The sequence below is a fragment of the Lampris incognitus genome, chromosome 2 (assembly GCF_029633865.1).
Source record: "Lampris incognitus isolate fLamInc1 chromosome 2, fLamInc1.hap2, whole genome shotgun sequence".
Taxonomy (NCBI): Eukaryota; Metazoa; Chordata; class Actinopteri; order Lampriformes; family Lampridae; genus Lampris; species Lampris incognitus.
In genome coordinates this window covers 130760235-130779636 of record NC_079212.1, presented here as the reverse complement: position 1 = coordinate 130779636, position 19402 = coordinate 130760235, and the positions used below count along the sequence as shown (strand labels likewise).

Here is a 19402-nt window from a genome sequence, read left to right as displayed (position 1 = left end):
TTCATGATACCCACAATCAGCAGATAATTCATCAGGAATTGAGTCACAAACATCTGGCATGCCACCACAGTCAGACGTTTGTGTCAAAAGTTTGTTTTTCATGTCGTGGATTTCAGTAAATGCATTACGTGGATCAGCCTTAGAAGAAAAGGCTATAAACTTAACATTTACTGTCCCCTTACAACCATGCAGAATGCAATTTCCCAGAGGTGACTGGGGCGGTGGCTGTTTCTTCTGAACTCTGGCAAGGTGTCCAGTCTTCATCATCTTGTCGTCTCTTTGGCATCTTGACTGATTCATATACTGTAACAATGCAACCGTCTTAAAATCAGTATTGCAATAATGAAATAGGGAGTACTATTCAGTGTGCCAATTCACATTGATTCAAATATAATACTTGGCATTACAATTATTTCTCGTATCACCTCAAATGTGCAGACTGATAGTATTCCAACTGTAGCTACAACACACCTCATGAATATTGCAACCTCGCTAGCTTGATTGCAAAATTGTGCTTGCTAGCTAGCTAAAACTAAAGAGACTAGCTTAAATCATGTTAAGGTTGTTAAATATCAGTTTAATAAATATTCTAATCATTGTTACAATGCTTAGTCACTGGTCTAGAACCTAATACATACCTTCAATCTGTGGTGGCCTTGTGGTATTCAGGCTGCTTCTGATACAGCCCACAGTTACCATGGCAATGGAAATTATACATATCTGCTTTTTTCATATTTGAGGTACTGTAGGCCTATAGTGAAGACTTTTGGCCACAGCAAGAGTAATATTTGAGATAGAAAGGTCATCTTGGGCTCAAATTGAAGCTTAAGAACTAGGGAAGTTGTCTATACACAAGTAAGGCATACATATTCACCATAAAGTGCTGAAGAATAATAATTTTGATGATAATTTGTCAGGCGGACAGTACTTTTTTTGTCTTTTTGGGGATGGTGTGGGTGATATCTTAAAATTGAGTTGCAGCAAGCCCCAGAATCATATTTTCCTGCTTCCCCCTATGTATCAGGATACTTTTGTCAGGCGGACAGTACTTTTTTTGTCTTTTTGGGGATGGTGTGGGTGATATCTTAAAATTGAGTTGCAGCAAGCCCCAGAATCATATTTTCCTGCTTCCCCCTATGTATCAGGATACTCTCTACCAAATTTCATTCTTGTATGACTATTTATGCCATTGTAGTACCTTAATATTTGCATGTACATAATTTCGCCAGGAACATGGCTCAAAAATTGGGTTTTTGGCCCCCTGTGGCCAAACGGGGCCGAGTTGGGGGTGCTCGTTATCAACTTCTGATGGCCCAAGGTATAGGCTAACAAGAAATAATAGTGAAAAAAAAGTAGCAGAAAACATCCTGAGGGCTGGTCCTGGCTCCCGGCCTATTGAGCATGCATCAAGACAAAACAAATCAAGGTTTCCTGAAATCATTCAAAGCGTTTTCTTTTTTCATCTTTGCGTTGAGTGGATTGGATAAACTTGACAACATGAACATATATCACAACCATGAAAAGGTTGGAGAAATTTGTTAAATATACCCTGGCTGGGTATCCAGGTTGCGTAGCGGTCTATTCCGTTGCCTGTCAACACGGGGATCTCCAGTTCGAATCCCTGTGTTACCTCTGGCTTGGTCGAGCGTCCCTACAGACACTATTAGCCGTGTCTGCTGGAGGGAAGCCAGATCTGGGTATGTGTCCTGGTCGCTGAACTAGCACCTCCTCTGGTCATTCGGGGCACCTGTTCGGGGGGGGGGGAGCTGGGGGGAATAGTGTGATCCTCCCACATGCTACATCCCCCTGGCGAAACTCCACACTGTCAGGTGAAAAGAAGCAGCTGGCGACTCCACATGTATCGGAGGAGGCATGTGGTGGTAGTCTGCAGCCCTTCCCGGATCGGCAGAGGGGGTGGACCAGGTAATGGGATGGCTCGGAAGAGTGGGGTAATTGGCAGGGTACAATTGGGGAGAAAAAGGGAGAAAAGTCCCAATAAATAAATAAATACACCCTGGCTAATGGCTATGGATCTTAGAATGGGAGTAAACCTTGTTTTTTTGGTGTGCCTAGGATGGCAGAACTACTAGCCCTAATTATAGATTCAGCAAAGAAAAAAAGAATGAAACATATCAAACAGGTGTCTTTTTCTTCGCGGCAGTTTTTATTTTTTTTTGCTTTGAAGAGAGACAATTTATTATATGCTTCTTCCGGGGGGAAACCACTCAATCAGTCAACCCCCTCAGCACTTTCTATGTAACATGGGAGCATTTAAGACGCCAGGATCCTCATGATGCAGGGCCAATTAGACCAATAAAATATAAGTTGAATAGAAAGGCGATATGCCGGCGTGAGCCAACTAAACTTCTGAGAAGCTGGTCGAGGTGTTCTAGTACGGCACTGCTAACTTCAGCCCCCCTACACCACCGACAGTGTCCTCTACATCTACACCCCCTTTTATCTGCCACCTTTAAAGTGTGAGTAGAACACAGGGCTTGCTGGTTCGAATCCCCGTGTTACCTCCGGCTTGGTCAGGCATCCCTACAGTCACAATTGGCTGTGTCTGCGGGTGGGAAGCTGGATGTGGGTAGGTGTCCTGGTCACTGCACTAGCGCCTCCTCTGGTCGGTCGGGGCACCTGTTTGGAGGGGGATGGAGAACTGGAGGGAATAGCGTGATCCTCCCATGTGCTACATCCCCCTGGTGAAACTCCTCGCTGTCAGGTGAAAAGAAGTGGCTGGCGACTCCACATGTATCGGAGGAGGGATGTGGTAGTCTGCAGCCCTCCCCGGATCGGCAGAGGGGGGTGGAGCAGTGACTGGGATGGCTCGGAAAAGTGGGGTAATTGGCCAAGTACAACTGAGGAGAAAAAGGGGGGAAAAATCCCCCCCCCCCAAAAAAAAACAAAAAGTGAGTAGGTAGAGACTGATGAAAAACAAGTGCTTGCTAACTCTCTAAGTCAACTGCTATCATTGCCACCTTGAGAATGGTAATATGCAAACAGCTTCCTGTTCCTCTGCAACATCTGTACACACCACAAAATTGTCACGTCAAACATATTTACTGTGCTGTGTTTGCCTTTTTATGGCCTATTTTGCCAAAGTGATGTTTTGAAGAAGCACACTAGTTTAACATAAATTAATGCATTGCTTAAAATTAAGTTGAATAGACTGGTTATCATAGGTTCATGATAACACTGAATGTTTCACATGGATAATCACATTTTGGGTAGAGAGGAACAGTTCATACAGTAGTCTAGTAGCTATCAAACCTATCGGTACTTTTGAAAAGATCATCATTCTAATTTCTTTATTGCTAATTTGAATGTATTCTCTAATGTTAGACTCATAACTCTAGATGGAATATTCACCTATCATGGTAAAAACAAATGGAGGAGCCCATCTAAACCTGAGAATAACCATCAGTGCAAAGTGATGAAAAATGCTGTTGCAGTAATACAGTTCAAATGGCTGTGACCAAGAACATTTCTACCTGTGGCTATTGTTGATATTCTCTCTCTCACCATTCTTCTGCTTCTGTTTCTCACTATTCTGCTTTTTCTCTATGCAACCACTTTCTATTTACCTTTCCGGCTGTAGAAAGGGCACCTTGCTACTGAATAATGGCTTTGCCATGGTAGCTGCTCTGCTGCTGACTCTTGGGGAGAAGGCAGGGTCTATTGAGATGCTCATCATTGGCCGTCTCATCATGGGAGTGGACTCCGGTAGGTACTTCTTCTACCAGGCAAACAAAATCTGCCCATTATCATCTCCTGCTAAAAATAGTGACCAGGAGTCATGTAAGACTCTCAGTGACTCGTGCTGTCAGTGTTGCTGTGTGAGCATGTGGCACGAGAGATTGCACCAGAGGCAATTGCTGTACACAAAGCCCCACTTTGTCCTGCACTGTAAGTGCCGTGCTCTTTTCACCATCATATTGGTCAGATCAGTGGTCCAGAATAACCTTTTAGAGAAATATTTGAGAACATGAGGGAAAAATCAATGTGTTTTTGCTCATGCTTTATAACTCAACACCCCCTTGTTTATCTGGATTTGCTCTAGTTATCCTGTTAATGTGTATTAATATAACATTGCTCTAGAATATGTAAACATATCAAAAAATGACTGTTACATAATAAGGTGGTTTATGCAATGCAATCTCAAGCATGTCATGACAGTAGTAACAATTCCTATCATCATTAATTGCCATGTCTTATTGGTTGCTATGACAACTATGGTTGGTAATGTTTTTTTCCCCTCTTTATCTGATATGATCTTTCGGCGGTACACATGAATTTGTAACCAGTGTATAAAATCTGTTACACCCTTGATAACTGGCTGCCTCAAGCCCGTAAACATTATAACCACAGTATGAAAAAACAAGACTTTGATTTACAGAGAGCTTACCTCAACAGTGTGAGAGAAGGGCTGCACAAGAGTAAAAAAAAAGTTTGCAATTAAATGTGAGCAGTAAATGGAAAAAAGGATTAGATTTGAATCATAAAGAGCCTTTTATCAGCAATTATCAGATATTAATAATCAATACTACAATAAAAGCAGAATTCCAAACAAAATGCAAGAAAAAGCGAGCCTTAAAATCTGATTTTAAAAGCTGTGTAAAGGGACAGTGAATTAGCTTGGCCTTGCTGGGCAGGTTGTTCCAAAGCCTTGGCCCTGATGGTCAGTTGTTAACCTAATATACGTCCTAAGTCATGGCCAGACATACAAGCACTCTCCTGAGTATTATAGCTTATTTAGACAAGTACAATTCTGACTTGTACAAGGGCTGTCGGCCAGTTCACACATCATGTTTTTAACTAGTCAGTTATGCGGTAATTAGGGAATGAAGCTACTGACAAGCCACACTAAGGACCTGGGCTGGAGCTGGCTCTCAATTTGACCTATGAGATTGACCCATTGATCTCAATGCATAATCAATGAAAATTTCATAATTTACACGCTTTTAATTTCAGTTGTGATGTGAGTTGTTTCTTGTTTTCAAATTATATTTAACCAAGGTCCTTTGTTCAAAAGTATCTTCATGTTAACCTTGCTATGACCAAATAAATGTATGTGTTGGTCCCGGAAGGCCACAGCTTGATCTCACTTGTACTAAAATTAATCTGATTAAAATCAACATAACACGTTGAGTGCTAAAACTGTTTTCCCCATCTTCAGCTTTACAGAGAGAATGTGTCACTGTTCGGCAATGATGCAGCCATTTTGATTCATTGCTTTTTTTTCTCTTTCTGATAGGTATAGCTCTCAGCGCTCTCCCCATGTACCTCGGAGAAATTTCCCCGAGACATATCAGAGGCTCCATCGGCCAGTTCAATTCCATCCTGATCTGCTTGGGGGTGCTCAGTGGCCAAGTGTTGGGGCTGACTGAGCTACTCGGTCAGGTCAGTGTTTTTGGGAATATTCACTAATTCATTCAGTCATCACCACACCTTGGATTCAACGCGATACTTCACCGCCGACTGGTTTCAAGAGACACCTTGTGTGTAAGGTGCTTATGGAAACGGTTCACTTAATCTGGCCTGCCAGTCTTCACACACTGTTCAATAAAGCTAAAATGCCAAGTTAATGAGAAGAAATTCAGTAAATAGAGTTGAAAGTAAAACATGTACGTTTCTGCTTGGAAAAATTCAGTAGCACATGATACGATTAAACCCTGAGCCCTTACCAAAGAAAGGCAGGATATTGGACTTAGTGGTGTCAGACCTGTACTTACATGGTCAAATGGCTGATCAGATTTTACCCCCAGCAGCAAGTCTGCCCCAGCTCCAATCTCTTCCCACCACAGTAAATAACTCACGTTTTTACCCCATATACTATCTGCTTGCTTCAATGTGTCCCCATTTCATTGACATCAAGTTAAACCTTCAATCACATTTTGTTTCTGCTGAAGGAAAGGTTATCCACTTTATCCTCTTTCATTCCAGTGAACATGGGTTCAGACATTTTGATTAGACCTACTGCTTTTCATACTTTTACCGCAGGGGATTATATGCCCATCTCTACTCATAATCATGGATATGCCAAAATGTGAATGTTTATCATTTTTTGCTCGAAACAGAAGACACCCCAAGGCACAGGAGCTGTGCAAGCCACATTCAACAATATAATAAAAAAAAAAGTAAACCGCTAACTTTACCGCTGACTGAAGGGCTAAAGTGCGTTCAATTTACCCCTTCTAGGACACCTATTTTTTATTTCATTTTTTTGTATTGCTGTTGTGCTCATTGCCTTCTTCAGCTCTACAGTATATAGAAAAAATAACTAAATACAGTGCCACTAAATTACTTTCATGGCAAGCAATCCCTGTCTTTTCATTTGCTGGTTGTGTGTTCAGACAGCATGAACACTTTATGTCATTGGCAATTATGTGACTCCTGACCTGAATGTAGCCTTGTGCGACTGTTGCCATTGTACATTGGGCAAGGCTATAAAGGTCAAATAATAATCCATAGACTGCAAAAAAACATTTTATGGTGAAATTAAATTTCTGTGTTGGTGGGATCTATCATTTAAGTGACAACACACACACACACACACACACACACACACACACACTCACACACACAGCCATGGGGGTAAAATAAAGGTGCTGTCTGCTAGATGTCCCTTGGTGGAAAATTTGCCAGTTATCTGTGGCCTGCATACAGAGAGCCCACCAGGGGCCAGACGTATAAAAACTGGGTACGCATAAATTGGTATACATAACACCACTTTCCAAGCAAGAATATGAATTTATAAAACTTGCACCAGCCTGTACACTAGTTTCATACCATTTGTATATGGTCTATTTCCACAATGGGCTTGTGTAGCGAAACAGTCTGAGTTTTTATGAAATACACATACATGCAAAGAGGGAGAGAGTGAGAGAATAGTACCTATTTTGTTCCCACTTGAGGTTTATTGTTTAAATCATAAATAATTGGGGAGTCATATCATTGCATTAATGATCAGGATACTTGTATTATCAAATTTAAGCAATATATATATATATATATATATATACACGTATATATATATATATACTACACACACACACACACACACACATATACACTCACCGGCCACTTTATTAGGCACACCTGTCCAACTGCTCGTTAACGCAAATTTCTAATCAGCCAATCACATGGCAGCAACTCAATGCATTTAGGCATGTAGACATGGTCAAGACGATCTGCTGCAGTTCAAAACGAGCATCAGAATGGGGAAGAAAGGTGATTTAAGTGACTTTGAACGTGGCATGGTTGTTGGTGCCAGACGGGCTGGTCTGTGTATTTCAGAAACTGCTGATCTACTGGGATTTTCACGTACAACCATCTCTAGGGTTTACAGAGAATGGTCCGAAAAAGAGAAAATATCCAGTGAGCGGCAGTCCTGTGGGCGAAAATGCCTTGTTGATGCCAGAGGTCAGAGGAGAATGGCCAGACTGGTTCGAGCTGACAGAAAGGCAACAGTAACTCAAATAACCACTCATTACAACCGAGGTATGCAGAAGAGCATCTCTGAACGCACAACACGTCGAACCTTGAGGCAGATGGGCTACAGCAGCAGAAGACCACACCGGGTGCCACTCCTGTCAGCTAAGAACAGGAAACTGAGGCTACAATTCGCACAGGCTCACCAAAATTGGACAATAGAAGATTGGAAAAACGTTGCCTGGTCTGATGAGTCTCGATTTCTGCTGCGACATTCGGATGGTAGGGTCAGAATTTGGCGTCAACAACATGAAAGCATGGATCCATCCTGCCTTGTATCAACGGTTCAGGCTGGTGGTGGTGGTGTAATGGTGTGGGGGATATTTTCTTGGCACACTTTGGGCCCCTTAGTACCAATTGAGCATCGTGTCAACGCCACAGCCTACCTGAGTATTGTTGCTGACCATGTCCATCCCTTTATGACCACAGTGTTCCCATCTTCTGATGGCAACTTCCAGCAGGATAACGCGCCATGTCATAAAGCTCGAATCATCTCAGACTGGTTTCTTGAACATGACAATGAGTTCACTGTACTCAAATGGCCTCCACAGTCACCAGATCTCAATCCAATAGAGCACCTTTGGGATGTGGTGGACCGGGAGATTCGCATCATGGATGTGCAGCCGACAAATCTGCAGCAACTGCGTGATGCTATCATGTCAATATGGACCAAACTCTCTGAGGAATGTTTCCAGTACCTTGTTGAATCTATGCGACGAAGGATTAAGGCAGTTCTGAAGGCAAAAGGGGGTCCAACCCGGTACTAGCAAGGTGTACCTAATAAAGTGGCCAGTGAGTGTATATTATTGTCAAACGATAGATTAAATGCTTTAAAGATGTGTAGTATCTGGTGAACAATACAACTGCTGCTTTGGCGACACTGAATGATGTTGCCTAATGCAAGATGTAGACGAGAGCGTGTCTTCAGGGATCGTGGCAATTTTCTGCACAGTAATGATAAATGGCTACTGTGCTGCTTTTGATTTCAAAGAGCTGTGCTTTTGGAACTGTGCCAAATTAATACAAATGTTGGCACGGTACTTGCAGAGAAACCATGCCATCATTATCCAAGTGTGGCCCTCACACTTCAGATGTGTGCATTGTGAAGCACTTTCTGGCCTTGTTTTTGAAGTTACATCATTTCTTTTCTATTCATTGTGTGGTCCAAGGCTCTGTTTTGATTTCATATGTAAGGCCACGTGTAATGTCTCCTAATAAGAAGCGATTCCATTTCTTCTATTTTTCTCATCATAACCTCTACTTCAAAATTTCTGAAATATCTTTTTTTTTTTACACTCACATGCTTAATGCTCTCACCATTTTACTCAGTGCTCAATAACGACAACAAACCTTTTTATGTTAACAACTCTAATTGAGGCTTTTGTGCAAACCATTAGTGGCAAAATGCAGGCATGGGCATAATTCCTCTGCACGCGTTCACAGTTTGTTGGATAAATGCAATTCGCAATGAAAAACAACATCTGAACATACAGTATACGTGCAGGTTTTTATAAATCCCCCCCAAAATACTGTCTATGAATAATTCTCTTTTGTGTGTATATCAAAGTGTAGTCTTGCATCTGGCCCCTGACCTTTTTTTCTCTCTCATTATACCTGTGATAGGTTGAGAGCTGATGTTTGCTTAAGTCTCTTTCTAAGCCATCTGATTGGTATTGGTATTCAAACAAAAAGGTTCAACTCAGTGGTACCATGTGCCATGGAGACCTGTGTGGATTTCTGTAATTGCAGAAACCACTACACTAACTGATATCACCGCTTAGCACGGCTTCAGTGAAATGAGCTGGTATAGAGTTGGATTGTTATGAAAACTGGAATACAAGTGTCAAGTGGTTCTCCATGGCACATCATTTGCTATTAACAGAATTTATTTCGCTTCAAGTACTAATATTTGAATGAGCATTTCACAAAAATAAGACCAATATGCCAAAATTAAGAATTATTATATTGTGGCAGGATGAGGAAAAAACACAGGAGACGAAGGCGAGTTTGCTGTTTATTCCTCAGGTCCAAAACCAAAACTCAAGCAGGAACAACCCTGCACCAGCAAGCCCGGGAACTTAAACCACGCCCTCAGCTCACAGTCCTGCTGGGTGAGAGGCATAGCCCCTAGTGTCCGCCACACAGTCCCCCCCCCCCCCCGAACACCCAGAAGGGACTCCTGGATAGGAAATTAGTGTCTCACTGGAGGCTTAAGCAGCCTGCCATAACGGCTGCGCCGTCCCTCAGCCGAAACAGTAGGTGAAACACTGTCCAAAGTCGGCTGAGAAGCAGAACGCTGAACCCGTGAAGACACTGCCGGGGTCCTGGAAGGAGGACGACCCCGACGGGGAACCTGGGCCGGAAACACAACTTTGCCTGCCACCATGTGCGCCGGTTTAAGCCTATCAAGCGTGACACGCTCCCTACGCCCAGCCATATCCAGCACAAAACCCTTAGGACCCGTCTCAAGAACCCGAAATGGGCCATCGTATGGGGGTTGGAGGGGCGAGCGGTGAGCATCATGCCGTACAAAAACAAAACGAGCCGACATGAGCTCCACAGGCACGAATGACCGCGGAAAACAGTGGTGAACGGGGCATGGAACTCGAGTGCTGTCGGACAAAAAAGGATAAACGGCCGGACGGGGTCGAGGAGCGGAACTCTCAGGCAAAAATTCCCCAGGGACGAGGAGCGGCTGACCGAGCACCAGCTCAGCGGGCGAAGCGTCGAGGTCCTCCTTAGGAGCCGAACGCAACCCGAGCATAACCCAAGGTAAACGATCCACCCAGTTATCATCCGAGAGTGCAGCACGCAGCGCTGCCTTGAGCGACCGGTGAAAACGTTCACACAAGCCGTTAGCCTGAGGGTGGTACGCAGTAGTGCGGTGTACCTGCACACCCAAGGATCACGCAAGCGCCGACCAGAGCTCTGACACGAACTGGGGGCCCCTGTCTGAGGTGATATCTGACGGAGCGCCGAAACGGGCGACCCAGGAGGAAAGAAAAGCGCGTGCAACATCCGAGGATGTTGTGGAGGACAGAGGGACGGCCTCTGGCTACCTGGTGGTCCGATCCACCATTGTGAGCAGGTGCGTAAAACCCTGTGAAGAAGGTAGAGGGCCCACCAGGTCCACATGCACGTGGTCGAAACGTCTGGCCGGGATCGGAAACGGTTCGAGGGGCGATTTAGTGTGCTGGTGGACCTTAGCGCGCTGGCACGCTACAAATGCAGCGGCCCACCCCTTTACGTCCTTGCGGAGGCCAGGCCAGACGAACTTGGAACCGACCAACTTCATCGTCGCCCGAACTCCAGGGTGCGAGAGGGAGTGAATCGAATCGAAAACTCGACGGCGCCAGGCCACTGGAACAACGGGGCGGGGACGGCCGGTGGAGACATCGCAGAGGAGGGCAGGACTGCCTTCCTGCATCACAGTGTCCTCCAACTTGAGGCCGGTACGCGTTGACAGTAAGGGCAAGGACGTCCGGGTCGCTGGGCTGGTCGGCAGCCATAGCGGAGAAATCCACACCGAGGTGCACAGGACACAAGCACACGCGACAGACAATCAGCAACAGGGTTGGACTTCCCGGCCATATGCTGAATGTCCGTTGTGAACTCGGAGATTGCCGCTAGGTGGCGCTGCTGACGAGCAGACCACAGCTCAGTCACCTTGGACATGGCGAAAGTCAGCGGTTTATGATCCACATAAGCCGTGAATGGGCGACCCTCCAGCAGGAAGCAGAAATGCCGGGTTGCAAGGTGCAGTGCCAGCAACTCCCGGTCAAAAACGCTGTACTTGCGCTCGCTATCTCGCAGTTTGCGGCTAAAAAATGAGAGTGGCTGCCACGCATTCGCCACACGCTGTTCAACCACAGCCCCCATGGCTATGTCAGACGCATCGGTCGTTAAAGCTATGGACGCCGTGGGTGTGGGATGGGCGAGGAGGGCAGCGTTAGCCAGGGCGCACTTAGCTCCGTCAAAGGCCTGGACCTGTTCGGGAGTCCAGTCGACAGGGTCGTTAGCCTTCTTAAGCCGCAGGGCTTCGTAAAGTGGCTGAAGGAGGTGGGCAGCGCGAGGGAGGAAACGGTTATAGAAATTCACCATTCCCAAGAATTCCTGCAATGCCTTAACAGAGACTGGGCGGGGAAATTCCGCCACCGCTTGCACCTTAGAAGGCAACGGGACCGCGCCTTGTGGCGAAATGCGGTGACCAAAGAAGTCAATCACCGCCAGTCCAAACTGACACTTGGCTGGGTTGACTATCAGGCCGTGTTCGCCCAAACGACGGAAAACCTGTTTCAGGTGCGCCAGGTGCTCTTCAGCTGACGGACTGGCCACTAATATGTCGTCGAGATAAACGAACACGAAATCAAGGTCACACAACACCGAGTCCATCAGCCTCTGAAAGGTTTGCGCAGCCCCCTTCAAGCCAAAAGGCATGCGCATGAACTCAAAAAGCCCAAATGGGGTGATCACTGCGGTCTTGGGCACGTCCTCTGCGCATACGGGAACCTGATGATAGCCGCGCACCAGGTCCACCTTAGAGAAGATAGTGGTACCTGCCAGGCGTATGGAAAAGTCCTGTATGTGTGGGATGGGATAGCGGTCATTGGCGGTGACGTTGTTCAGGCGGCGAAAGTCGCCGCAAGGCCGCCACGACCCATCCGCCTTGGGCACCATGTGAAGCGGCGAGGCCCACGGGCTGTTGGAACTCCTCACTATACCCAGACGCTCCATGATGGCGAACTCCTCCTTAGCTATAGCCAATTTTACCGTGTCGAGGCGCCGCGCGCGCGCAAAAACTGGCGGTCCCAGAGTGGGAATGAAATGTTCTACCCCGTGTTTAGTAACCGCGGTGGAAAAGGCAGGCGTAGTCACCGATGGAAAATCCGCCAGCAAACGATGAAAAACATCCCCTAATGCTAAAAAGTTAGCGTGTGTTAACGGCCCGGCTCCCCCTGTCTCGCACGGAACAGTGGCGAAAGACACAGCATCAATTAAACGGCGGTTTGCAACATCAACCAGCAGACCATTAGCACACAGAAAATCCGCGCCGATAATAGGAACAGTAATGGCGGCGACTACAAAGTCCCACTCAAAATGGCGCCCGTGGAAACAAACAGTCACCAACCTTGTGCCAAACGTCGCAATGGACGAACCGTTAGCTGCACTTAACTGTGGGCTGCCGCCTTCGCTCGACCTGTTTGTCTTAGCAGGAGGGAGTAGGCTCTTTTGCGAGCCCGAGTCCACCAGAAACCGTCTTCCTGACATCGTGTCCTTAATGAAATGACTATATTATGGCGTTGTATGAATTAATACATAGGCAATGTTTCTGTATTCATATCGCCCATTTATTGTCCCTCAGGCCAGCTTGTCTTGTTGTTGTTTGACAAGAGCCTCTGAATTATAAGCATCGTCTATGACATATTTTGACAGTAAGGCTCCATCATGTTTCAAGGCTTTCGGTTGTGGAATTCAAAAAAGTTGCCCTTACTTTCAAACATGTGTTAATAGAAGCCAATCTATGATGCTGTTCCATTGTGCCCTGATCTACATGCTATCCTACATCACAACTGTCTGGCTTCCATGACTTGTGGAGTTTAAAAAGACCAAAATCAATAGAGTGCCATTCCTTGTGTCTTGATGGCCTCAAGGAATTGAATTGCCCTGAAGGGTAAATTCCTCTGTTATGGTTGTTGAGAGTGGGTAGACATTTGGATAGTGTGATGTGCTAAATACTCATGACATTTAACAGAATATGTTCTTTTTGTTTTTTGTTCATGACCTGCAGTAAATCTCTGGATTTTCTGGGCACAAAATGTGTAAATCCGTCTTTATGCATGCTCAATAATCCACATAACAAAATCAAAGAAAATTGAGTCAGTTCATCTGCATACAACATTTACTGACAGAAATGTTTCATCACTCATCTTAAGTGAACTCTTCAGTCTAAACTGACTGCAGATATCCCCACCCATGTAAACAATACAGTGGCATAACGACCGAAAACAACGATCAGTTTCATATGCAAATAGGCTTGACTATTAACTAGAGTTTCAATGGAAATGTGTACTATTCACAGAGATTTGGGAATGTTTGCAATTACAGCATTGTAAAATGGCCACAGATGTACTCCTGGACCCTGCCCTCGGTACAGAGATAGTCATTCCCTCTTTACATTACATTACAGTCATTTAGCCGACACTTTTATCCAAAGCGACATACAATAAGTGCATTTAACGTAGGAAATCAGGAGAACTACTAGTCATCAGAGGTCATAAGCGTATCTAAACAAGCATCTAAGAGCAAAACCAGTCCTAAAGTAAAAGTACAAGAAAGAGATTTTTTTTAAATCAGTGAATACAATAAGTTCTAAGAACAAGTAACAAGGTAGTAGTTCTTGAAGAGGTGAGTTTTCAACCTGTGCTGAAAGATGGGCAGCGACTCCGCTGTCCTGACATCAGTGGGGAGTTCATTCCACCACTGTGGGGCCAGGACAGAAAAGAGCCGTGACCGGGTTGATCGGCAGCAGGGGCCTCTGAGCGACGGGGCAACCAGGCGTCCTGAGGCAGCAGAGCGAAGTGGTCGGGTGGGGGTGTAGGGCTTGACCATGGCCTGGAGATAGGAAGGAGCTGTTCCTTTCACTGCCCTATAGGCTAGCACCAGAGTCTTAAACTGGATGCGAGCAGCTACTGGGAGCCAGTGTAGGGACAACTTAGGGCAGTTGAACAGCAGACGAGCTGCAGCTTTCTGAACAAGTTCCAGAGGTCTGATGGCCGACGCCGGGGCGCCAGCAAGGAGGGAGTTGCCGTAGTCCAGCTGAGAGAAGACCATAGCCTGGATGAGCACCTGTGCTGTATCGTCGGTGAGGAATGGGCGAATCCTCTTGATGTTATAGAGGAGAAATCTGCAGGAGCGAGCAACCAATGCAATGTTTGCAGCAAACAACAGTTGGTCATCCAGGATCACACCCAGATTCCTCGCAGTCTGAGTCGGCATCACGATGGTGTTGTCAATGGTGATGGCCAGGTCTCGGTGCGGGCAACCTTTCCCCGGGAGGAACATCAGCTCTGTCTTGTCCAGAAATTGCTTCAGGTGGTGTGTCGCCATCCACTCCGAGATGTCGGTCAAGCACGCAGCAATGCGTGTGTCTCTACTTGTGTGTCAGAGGGAGGAAAGGACAAGATCAGCTGGGTGTCACCGTCATAACAATGGTAAGAGAAGTCATGCAAGCGAATAACAGAACCCAGGGATGTCGTGTACAGGGAGAAAAGGAAAGGACCCAGAACCGAACCCTGTGGAATGCCTGTAGTCAGTCTGCAAGGCTCCGACATAGATCCCCTCCATGTCACCTGGTAGGAGCGACCCGCCAGGTAGGATGCAAACATTGACAGTGCAGAGCCTGTGACACCCAGCCCCTCGAGGGTAGAGAGGAGGATCTGGTGGTTCACTGTATCGAATGCTGCTGACAGATCCAGGAGTATCAGGACAGAGGAGAGAAAGTTTGCTCTCGCAGAGTGCAGTGATCCTGTCACTGCAAGAAGGGCCGGCTCTGTCAATGACCCACCTTGAACTCAGACTGGTTGGGGTCCAGGAGGTTGTTCTGGTGGAGGTACAAAGAAAGTTGGTTAAAAACAGCACATTTGAAAGTTTTGGATAGAAAGGGTAGAAGGGAAACCGGTCTATAGTTTTTGACGTCAGAGGGGTTAAGTGATGGTTTTTTGAGAAGGGGGGTGACTCTAGCAGTCTTGAAGGCAGATGGAAAGCATCCTGCCTGGGGGGAAGTGTTAATGAGTGTGGGTTAGAAAGGGAAGGAGTTCAGGTGCTATAGACTGAAGAAGAGGGGAGGAGACTGGGTCAAGGGAGCATGTGGTGGGGTGACTGGATGTGAAGGGTTTGAGGACCTCGTCGGGGGAGAGGGGAGCGAGGTGGGATAGGGTGGGACATGGAGAGTAGAAGGAGGGTGCAGAGAGTGGGTTAGTGCAAGCAGCACTAACCGGGTGGTGAGAAAAGCAGGATCTGATATCGTTTACCTTCTTGTCAAAGAAGTTGGTGAAGTCATCAGGGAGAATGGAGGAAGTAGGAGGAGGAGGTGGGGGTTGAAGAAGTGTGGAGAAGGTTTCAAAGATTTTCTTAGAAACTTTGAAATATATAGATGGACTCTTTAGCCTGTTTCCACTACATGGTACCGGCGCAACTTCACTCAACTCGCTTCTGTGTCATTCTTCATTACCATAACAGTAGCCCCTTAGTTCAGCTGGTTGTCGTTTTTTTGGAACCTCGACAAAGGTGGTACCAGAAAAGGGGTAACAGTTACCAAAATGCCGGTACTTTCCAGTAATGGAAAACGAAAAAAAGGCGTGTTGAGTTGAGTTGAGCCAGTACCATGTAGTGGAAAAGGGGCATTTGACTCCCTGTTCAAACTTGCATTCCTCCCTTTCAAGGATGTGCACATCATTATCCTTGAAACAGTGGCCACTCGTCTGTAGATGGGTGTAGACTACAGAGCCCTGACCTGACGCGTTAGCTCTTCTGTGTTGTGCCAGCTTCTGTGTAGTTTCCCCAATGTACAAGTCACGGCAATCCTCCTGGCACTTAACAGTATATATTATATTGCTCTGTTTGTGCCGGGGGACCCAATTCTTGGGGTGGACCAATTTCTGGAGCAGTGTGTTTTGGGGTTTGAAAGCAACTGAGATGCAGTGTTTGGAAAATGCACGTCTCAAGTCCCGCCACATACAGAACCACCACTCGTTTACGCTTAGGCAGCTGTTGTCCTTCTCCTCTCTTTGATCAGCTGGTGCACTGCTTGGGCATCTTCCTGGCTTTGACAAATACCCAGATAGGATAATCACATTTAACCAGGGCCTGTTTAATGTGGGATTTCTCCCCTTCCCCCACTGCTGTGTCGGTGGGGACATTGTCAGCTCAGTGGTACAGTGAGTGGTACTGATGACTCCTAGTTTGTGCTCCAGTGGACGATGAGAGTCAAACTTTAAGTAATGATCAGTATGTATTGGTTTATGGTAAACTTCAGCAATCAAATGTCCCCCATCACCAAATGCATGTTCAACAGTATAAGAAGGCTCATTTTTCACATCCTCCCTGGTGAACTTAATGTGGTTGTCCACAGAGTTAATGTGGTTGGTGAAACGTGGTACGTCCTGAGATCTAATTTTAACCCAGGTGTCATACAAATCCAAACCAATGGCTAGGTGGTGTCCCTGGATAGGACATTAGAGCCCTCTTTTCGACTTCCTCCATATACAATTGGGACACTATTGATTAATCCGGTGAAGTACCGGAAGTTCACAAGTCGCCATTACTGCCGTGGTGCTTCCCTACAATATGCGCGCGTTTGAATGCAAGCTGTGCTAAGAAGTGTACAATTTTCTGCTTTTATGTTTTTAACATTATTCAATGTTACATTTGACAACGATGTCTAGAATGTCGGGAAGAAGCTGCGCAGTTCTCGGCTGCTCCAACAGTAGTGACAAACTTCAAGTTTGGAAAAAGACTGAATGCGAAGCCTTTACTTCATGAAGATTGTCCCTGTCTGAGACCATACAGTTTACATAGATTCCCTGGCCGTGCAGAGGACCAAGATATTCGCCAGAAGTGGATTAAGAATACCAACAGAAAGGACTTTGTTCCCAATAAAAACAGCACGGTAGGTTTTGGTTTACAGTCGACAATCTATATTCATCTCACAGTGACTAACGTTAGCATGCAGTTGACTAGCCTAACATGGTGAAACACGTCTTTAAGCTAACACTGCTTAGCTTACATTAAGTTAGCTAACGTTAGTGGGCTGCGGTGGTCGCACATAATAAATGAACTCAACTAGCTAACTGGCGTTATCACGAAAATATATAACGTTAATTGCTCTAACGTTAACTGGCATCCCTATGATTAATAGCGGAAGTGATTTTTTTTAACATGGAAAAATTTACAAACAGTCAATTAATCTTGAATACCTACAAAAAACACATTCGTTCTTATTTTTAAAACGTTTTACTGATTTCACTGGTCTGTGATTAAATGCAACCCTTGAATGTTTACTAGTGTAACCAGTTAATTTCTTGTCCGGTGCGGGGTGTGCTGCACTACAAGGCGACATCACTAACCGCTCGGCTAAAGGGTCAGATCCGTATGCTAGGGACTAACGTGTCTTATTAGTAGTTTACAGTCGTCACCCTCCCCGGAAGCGCGCCCTCGCGCTTTGTTATTCCCGCGCTCCGAAGAGACTTCTGAGGATCTGCGCAATTCCGGATCCCACCGCTGCCACCAATGTAACCGGTTATTTTCTTGCCCGGTGCGGGATTCGATACGGGGTGTACTGCACCACAAGGCGACACCAGTAATCGCTCGGCTAAAGGGTAAGTAAGTAACTGGGGGCCACTCTCTAATGTCGTCAATCCAAGTAAACATGCTGCTGTCACTTATAGTCCATGGGCCAGAGCCCAAAATTTCCTATTTCGGTACACTCAAGGTGGCAAAACTTACTTATAATTTTTGAAAGGATCCATGTCTGTAGATGATATTTTGGTATGATAACCATTCCTGAGTGGCAGCTGTATCACAGTTATCAGCTCATGAAGTTAACCACCCGCTAAACTAAATTGCATTTTAGACGCTGGTGCATATCCTGGTTTAGCCTCATGGTCAGGACATTTTTCAATGTTCTATAATATTGTCTTTGGTATCATTTTAAAGGGGACCTTCTTAGCTTTCATTCAAGCCCTGTTGTGGATATTTCTCACAAATATAGAGGTCACTTGAGCTCTTCAACCCGTCAATAACACACATCTTTCTGCAATGTTCGCCTAAACTATATACTTTCTTTTAGCCCTGTGGCATCAAGGAATATCAGGGACACAAAACACAAAAACTGGAATACTCACAGGACTGTAAAGATTCAGGAAATGTATAATATACCCATACTATTTCATTGTGTGAGGTGATTGTGAACCTTAAATTAGAAGGGCATTATTACTAAGAAACTAACTAGACCAAAGCCAGTTAGTCCATGGGTCAGACCAGATATCGATATCACCCAAGGTGACACAACATCACTGGTGCCATTTTATTTGGTACACTAACAGAAGTAAAATAATACATGATAACCTTTCCAAATGAGCAGCTATTTCATTTTTCTTTCAGGAAACCTGTTTCTGTGCCTCTCACGATTGTGTATTTGCCCAGATTTTTACAAATATAGCATTTCAACACCCCTGGTACTGATTAGCCTAGCTTAAACTCTGGGACAGTTCTTAGTTGGCCAACAACCAAGGATAACCAGTACTGTGTACTTCCATTCATTGTGCTAAGCTAGGCTAACGTGCAGCCAGATAGCTTTCTACTAAACACATATAGAGGAAACTGGTATCTATCTTCTTGTCTCACTCTGGAGAAGATTGTAAGCTAATTTCCCATAATGTTAGCATGTTCTTTTAATGTATATGTTAATATGATTAGTTAAAGCGGCTACGAGGAACTTTCATCTTGTGTTGATTTTAGCGGCCTCATGTGGACAAAATACAGCTGTTGCATAGCAACTAGGTAATGTATCTATTTGTGGCTATGTAAGATAAATAATGGTAATATGACGCTGGTGAAGCAAAGTAAACTTTGTTTTAGTAGTGTTCATACACCTAAGTTACATGTATTTGTTTGCATGTGGCAGGTGAAAACTGACTGAATATGGCCACTGGTGAACAAGCAAGTTTTTACCCAATACCAAAGCGCCCACGGGTGGAGTGCATTATCCACTGTTCTGATGATACAGATAAGCTGGTTTCACCACAAAATGTCGACTCATGGAGAACTCTGCTCAGGGCAGCTCGGATACGAAATCATGCACCAGTTTTGAAACTGGCAAAAGACATTCCTGAGGGACAGATTCCAGCAATCT

The 19402-nt window shown here is 45.3% G+C and overlaps 1 protein-coding gene across 1 annotated transcript in view; it reads left to right on the top strand.

Moving 5' to 3' along the window:
• slc2a9l2 (solute carrier family 2 member 9, like 2) overlaps positions 1–19402 on the top strand; it is a 204799-nt gene that overhangs the window by 59355 nt on the left and 126042 nt on the right. The window contains exons 5-6 of the mRNA XM_056274147.1: positions 3599–3723; positions 5255–5400. Of these exons, the coding sequence (XP_056130122.1) occupies positions 3599–3723; positions 5255–5400 (271 nt within the window). The remainder of the gene's footprint in view (positions 1–3598; positions 3724–5254; positions 5401–19402) is intronic.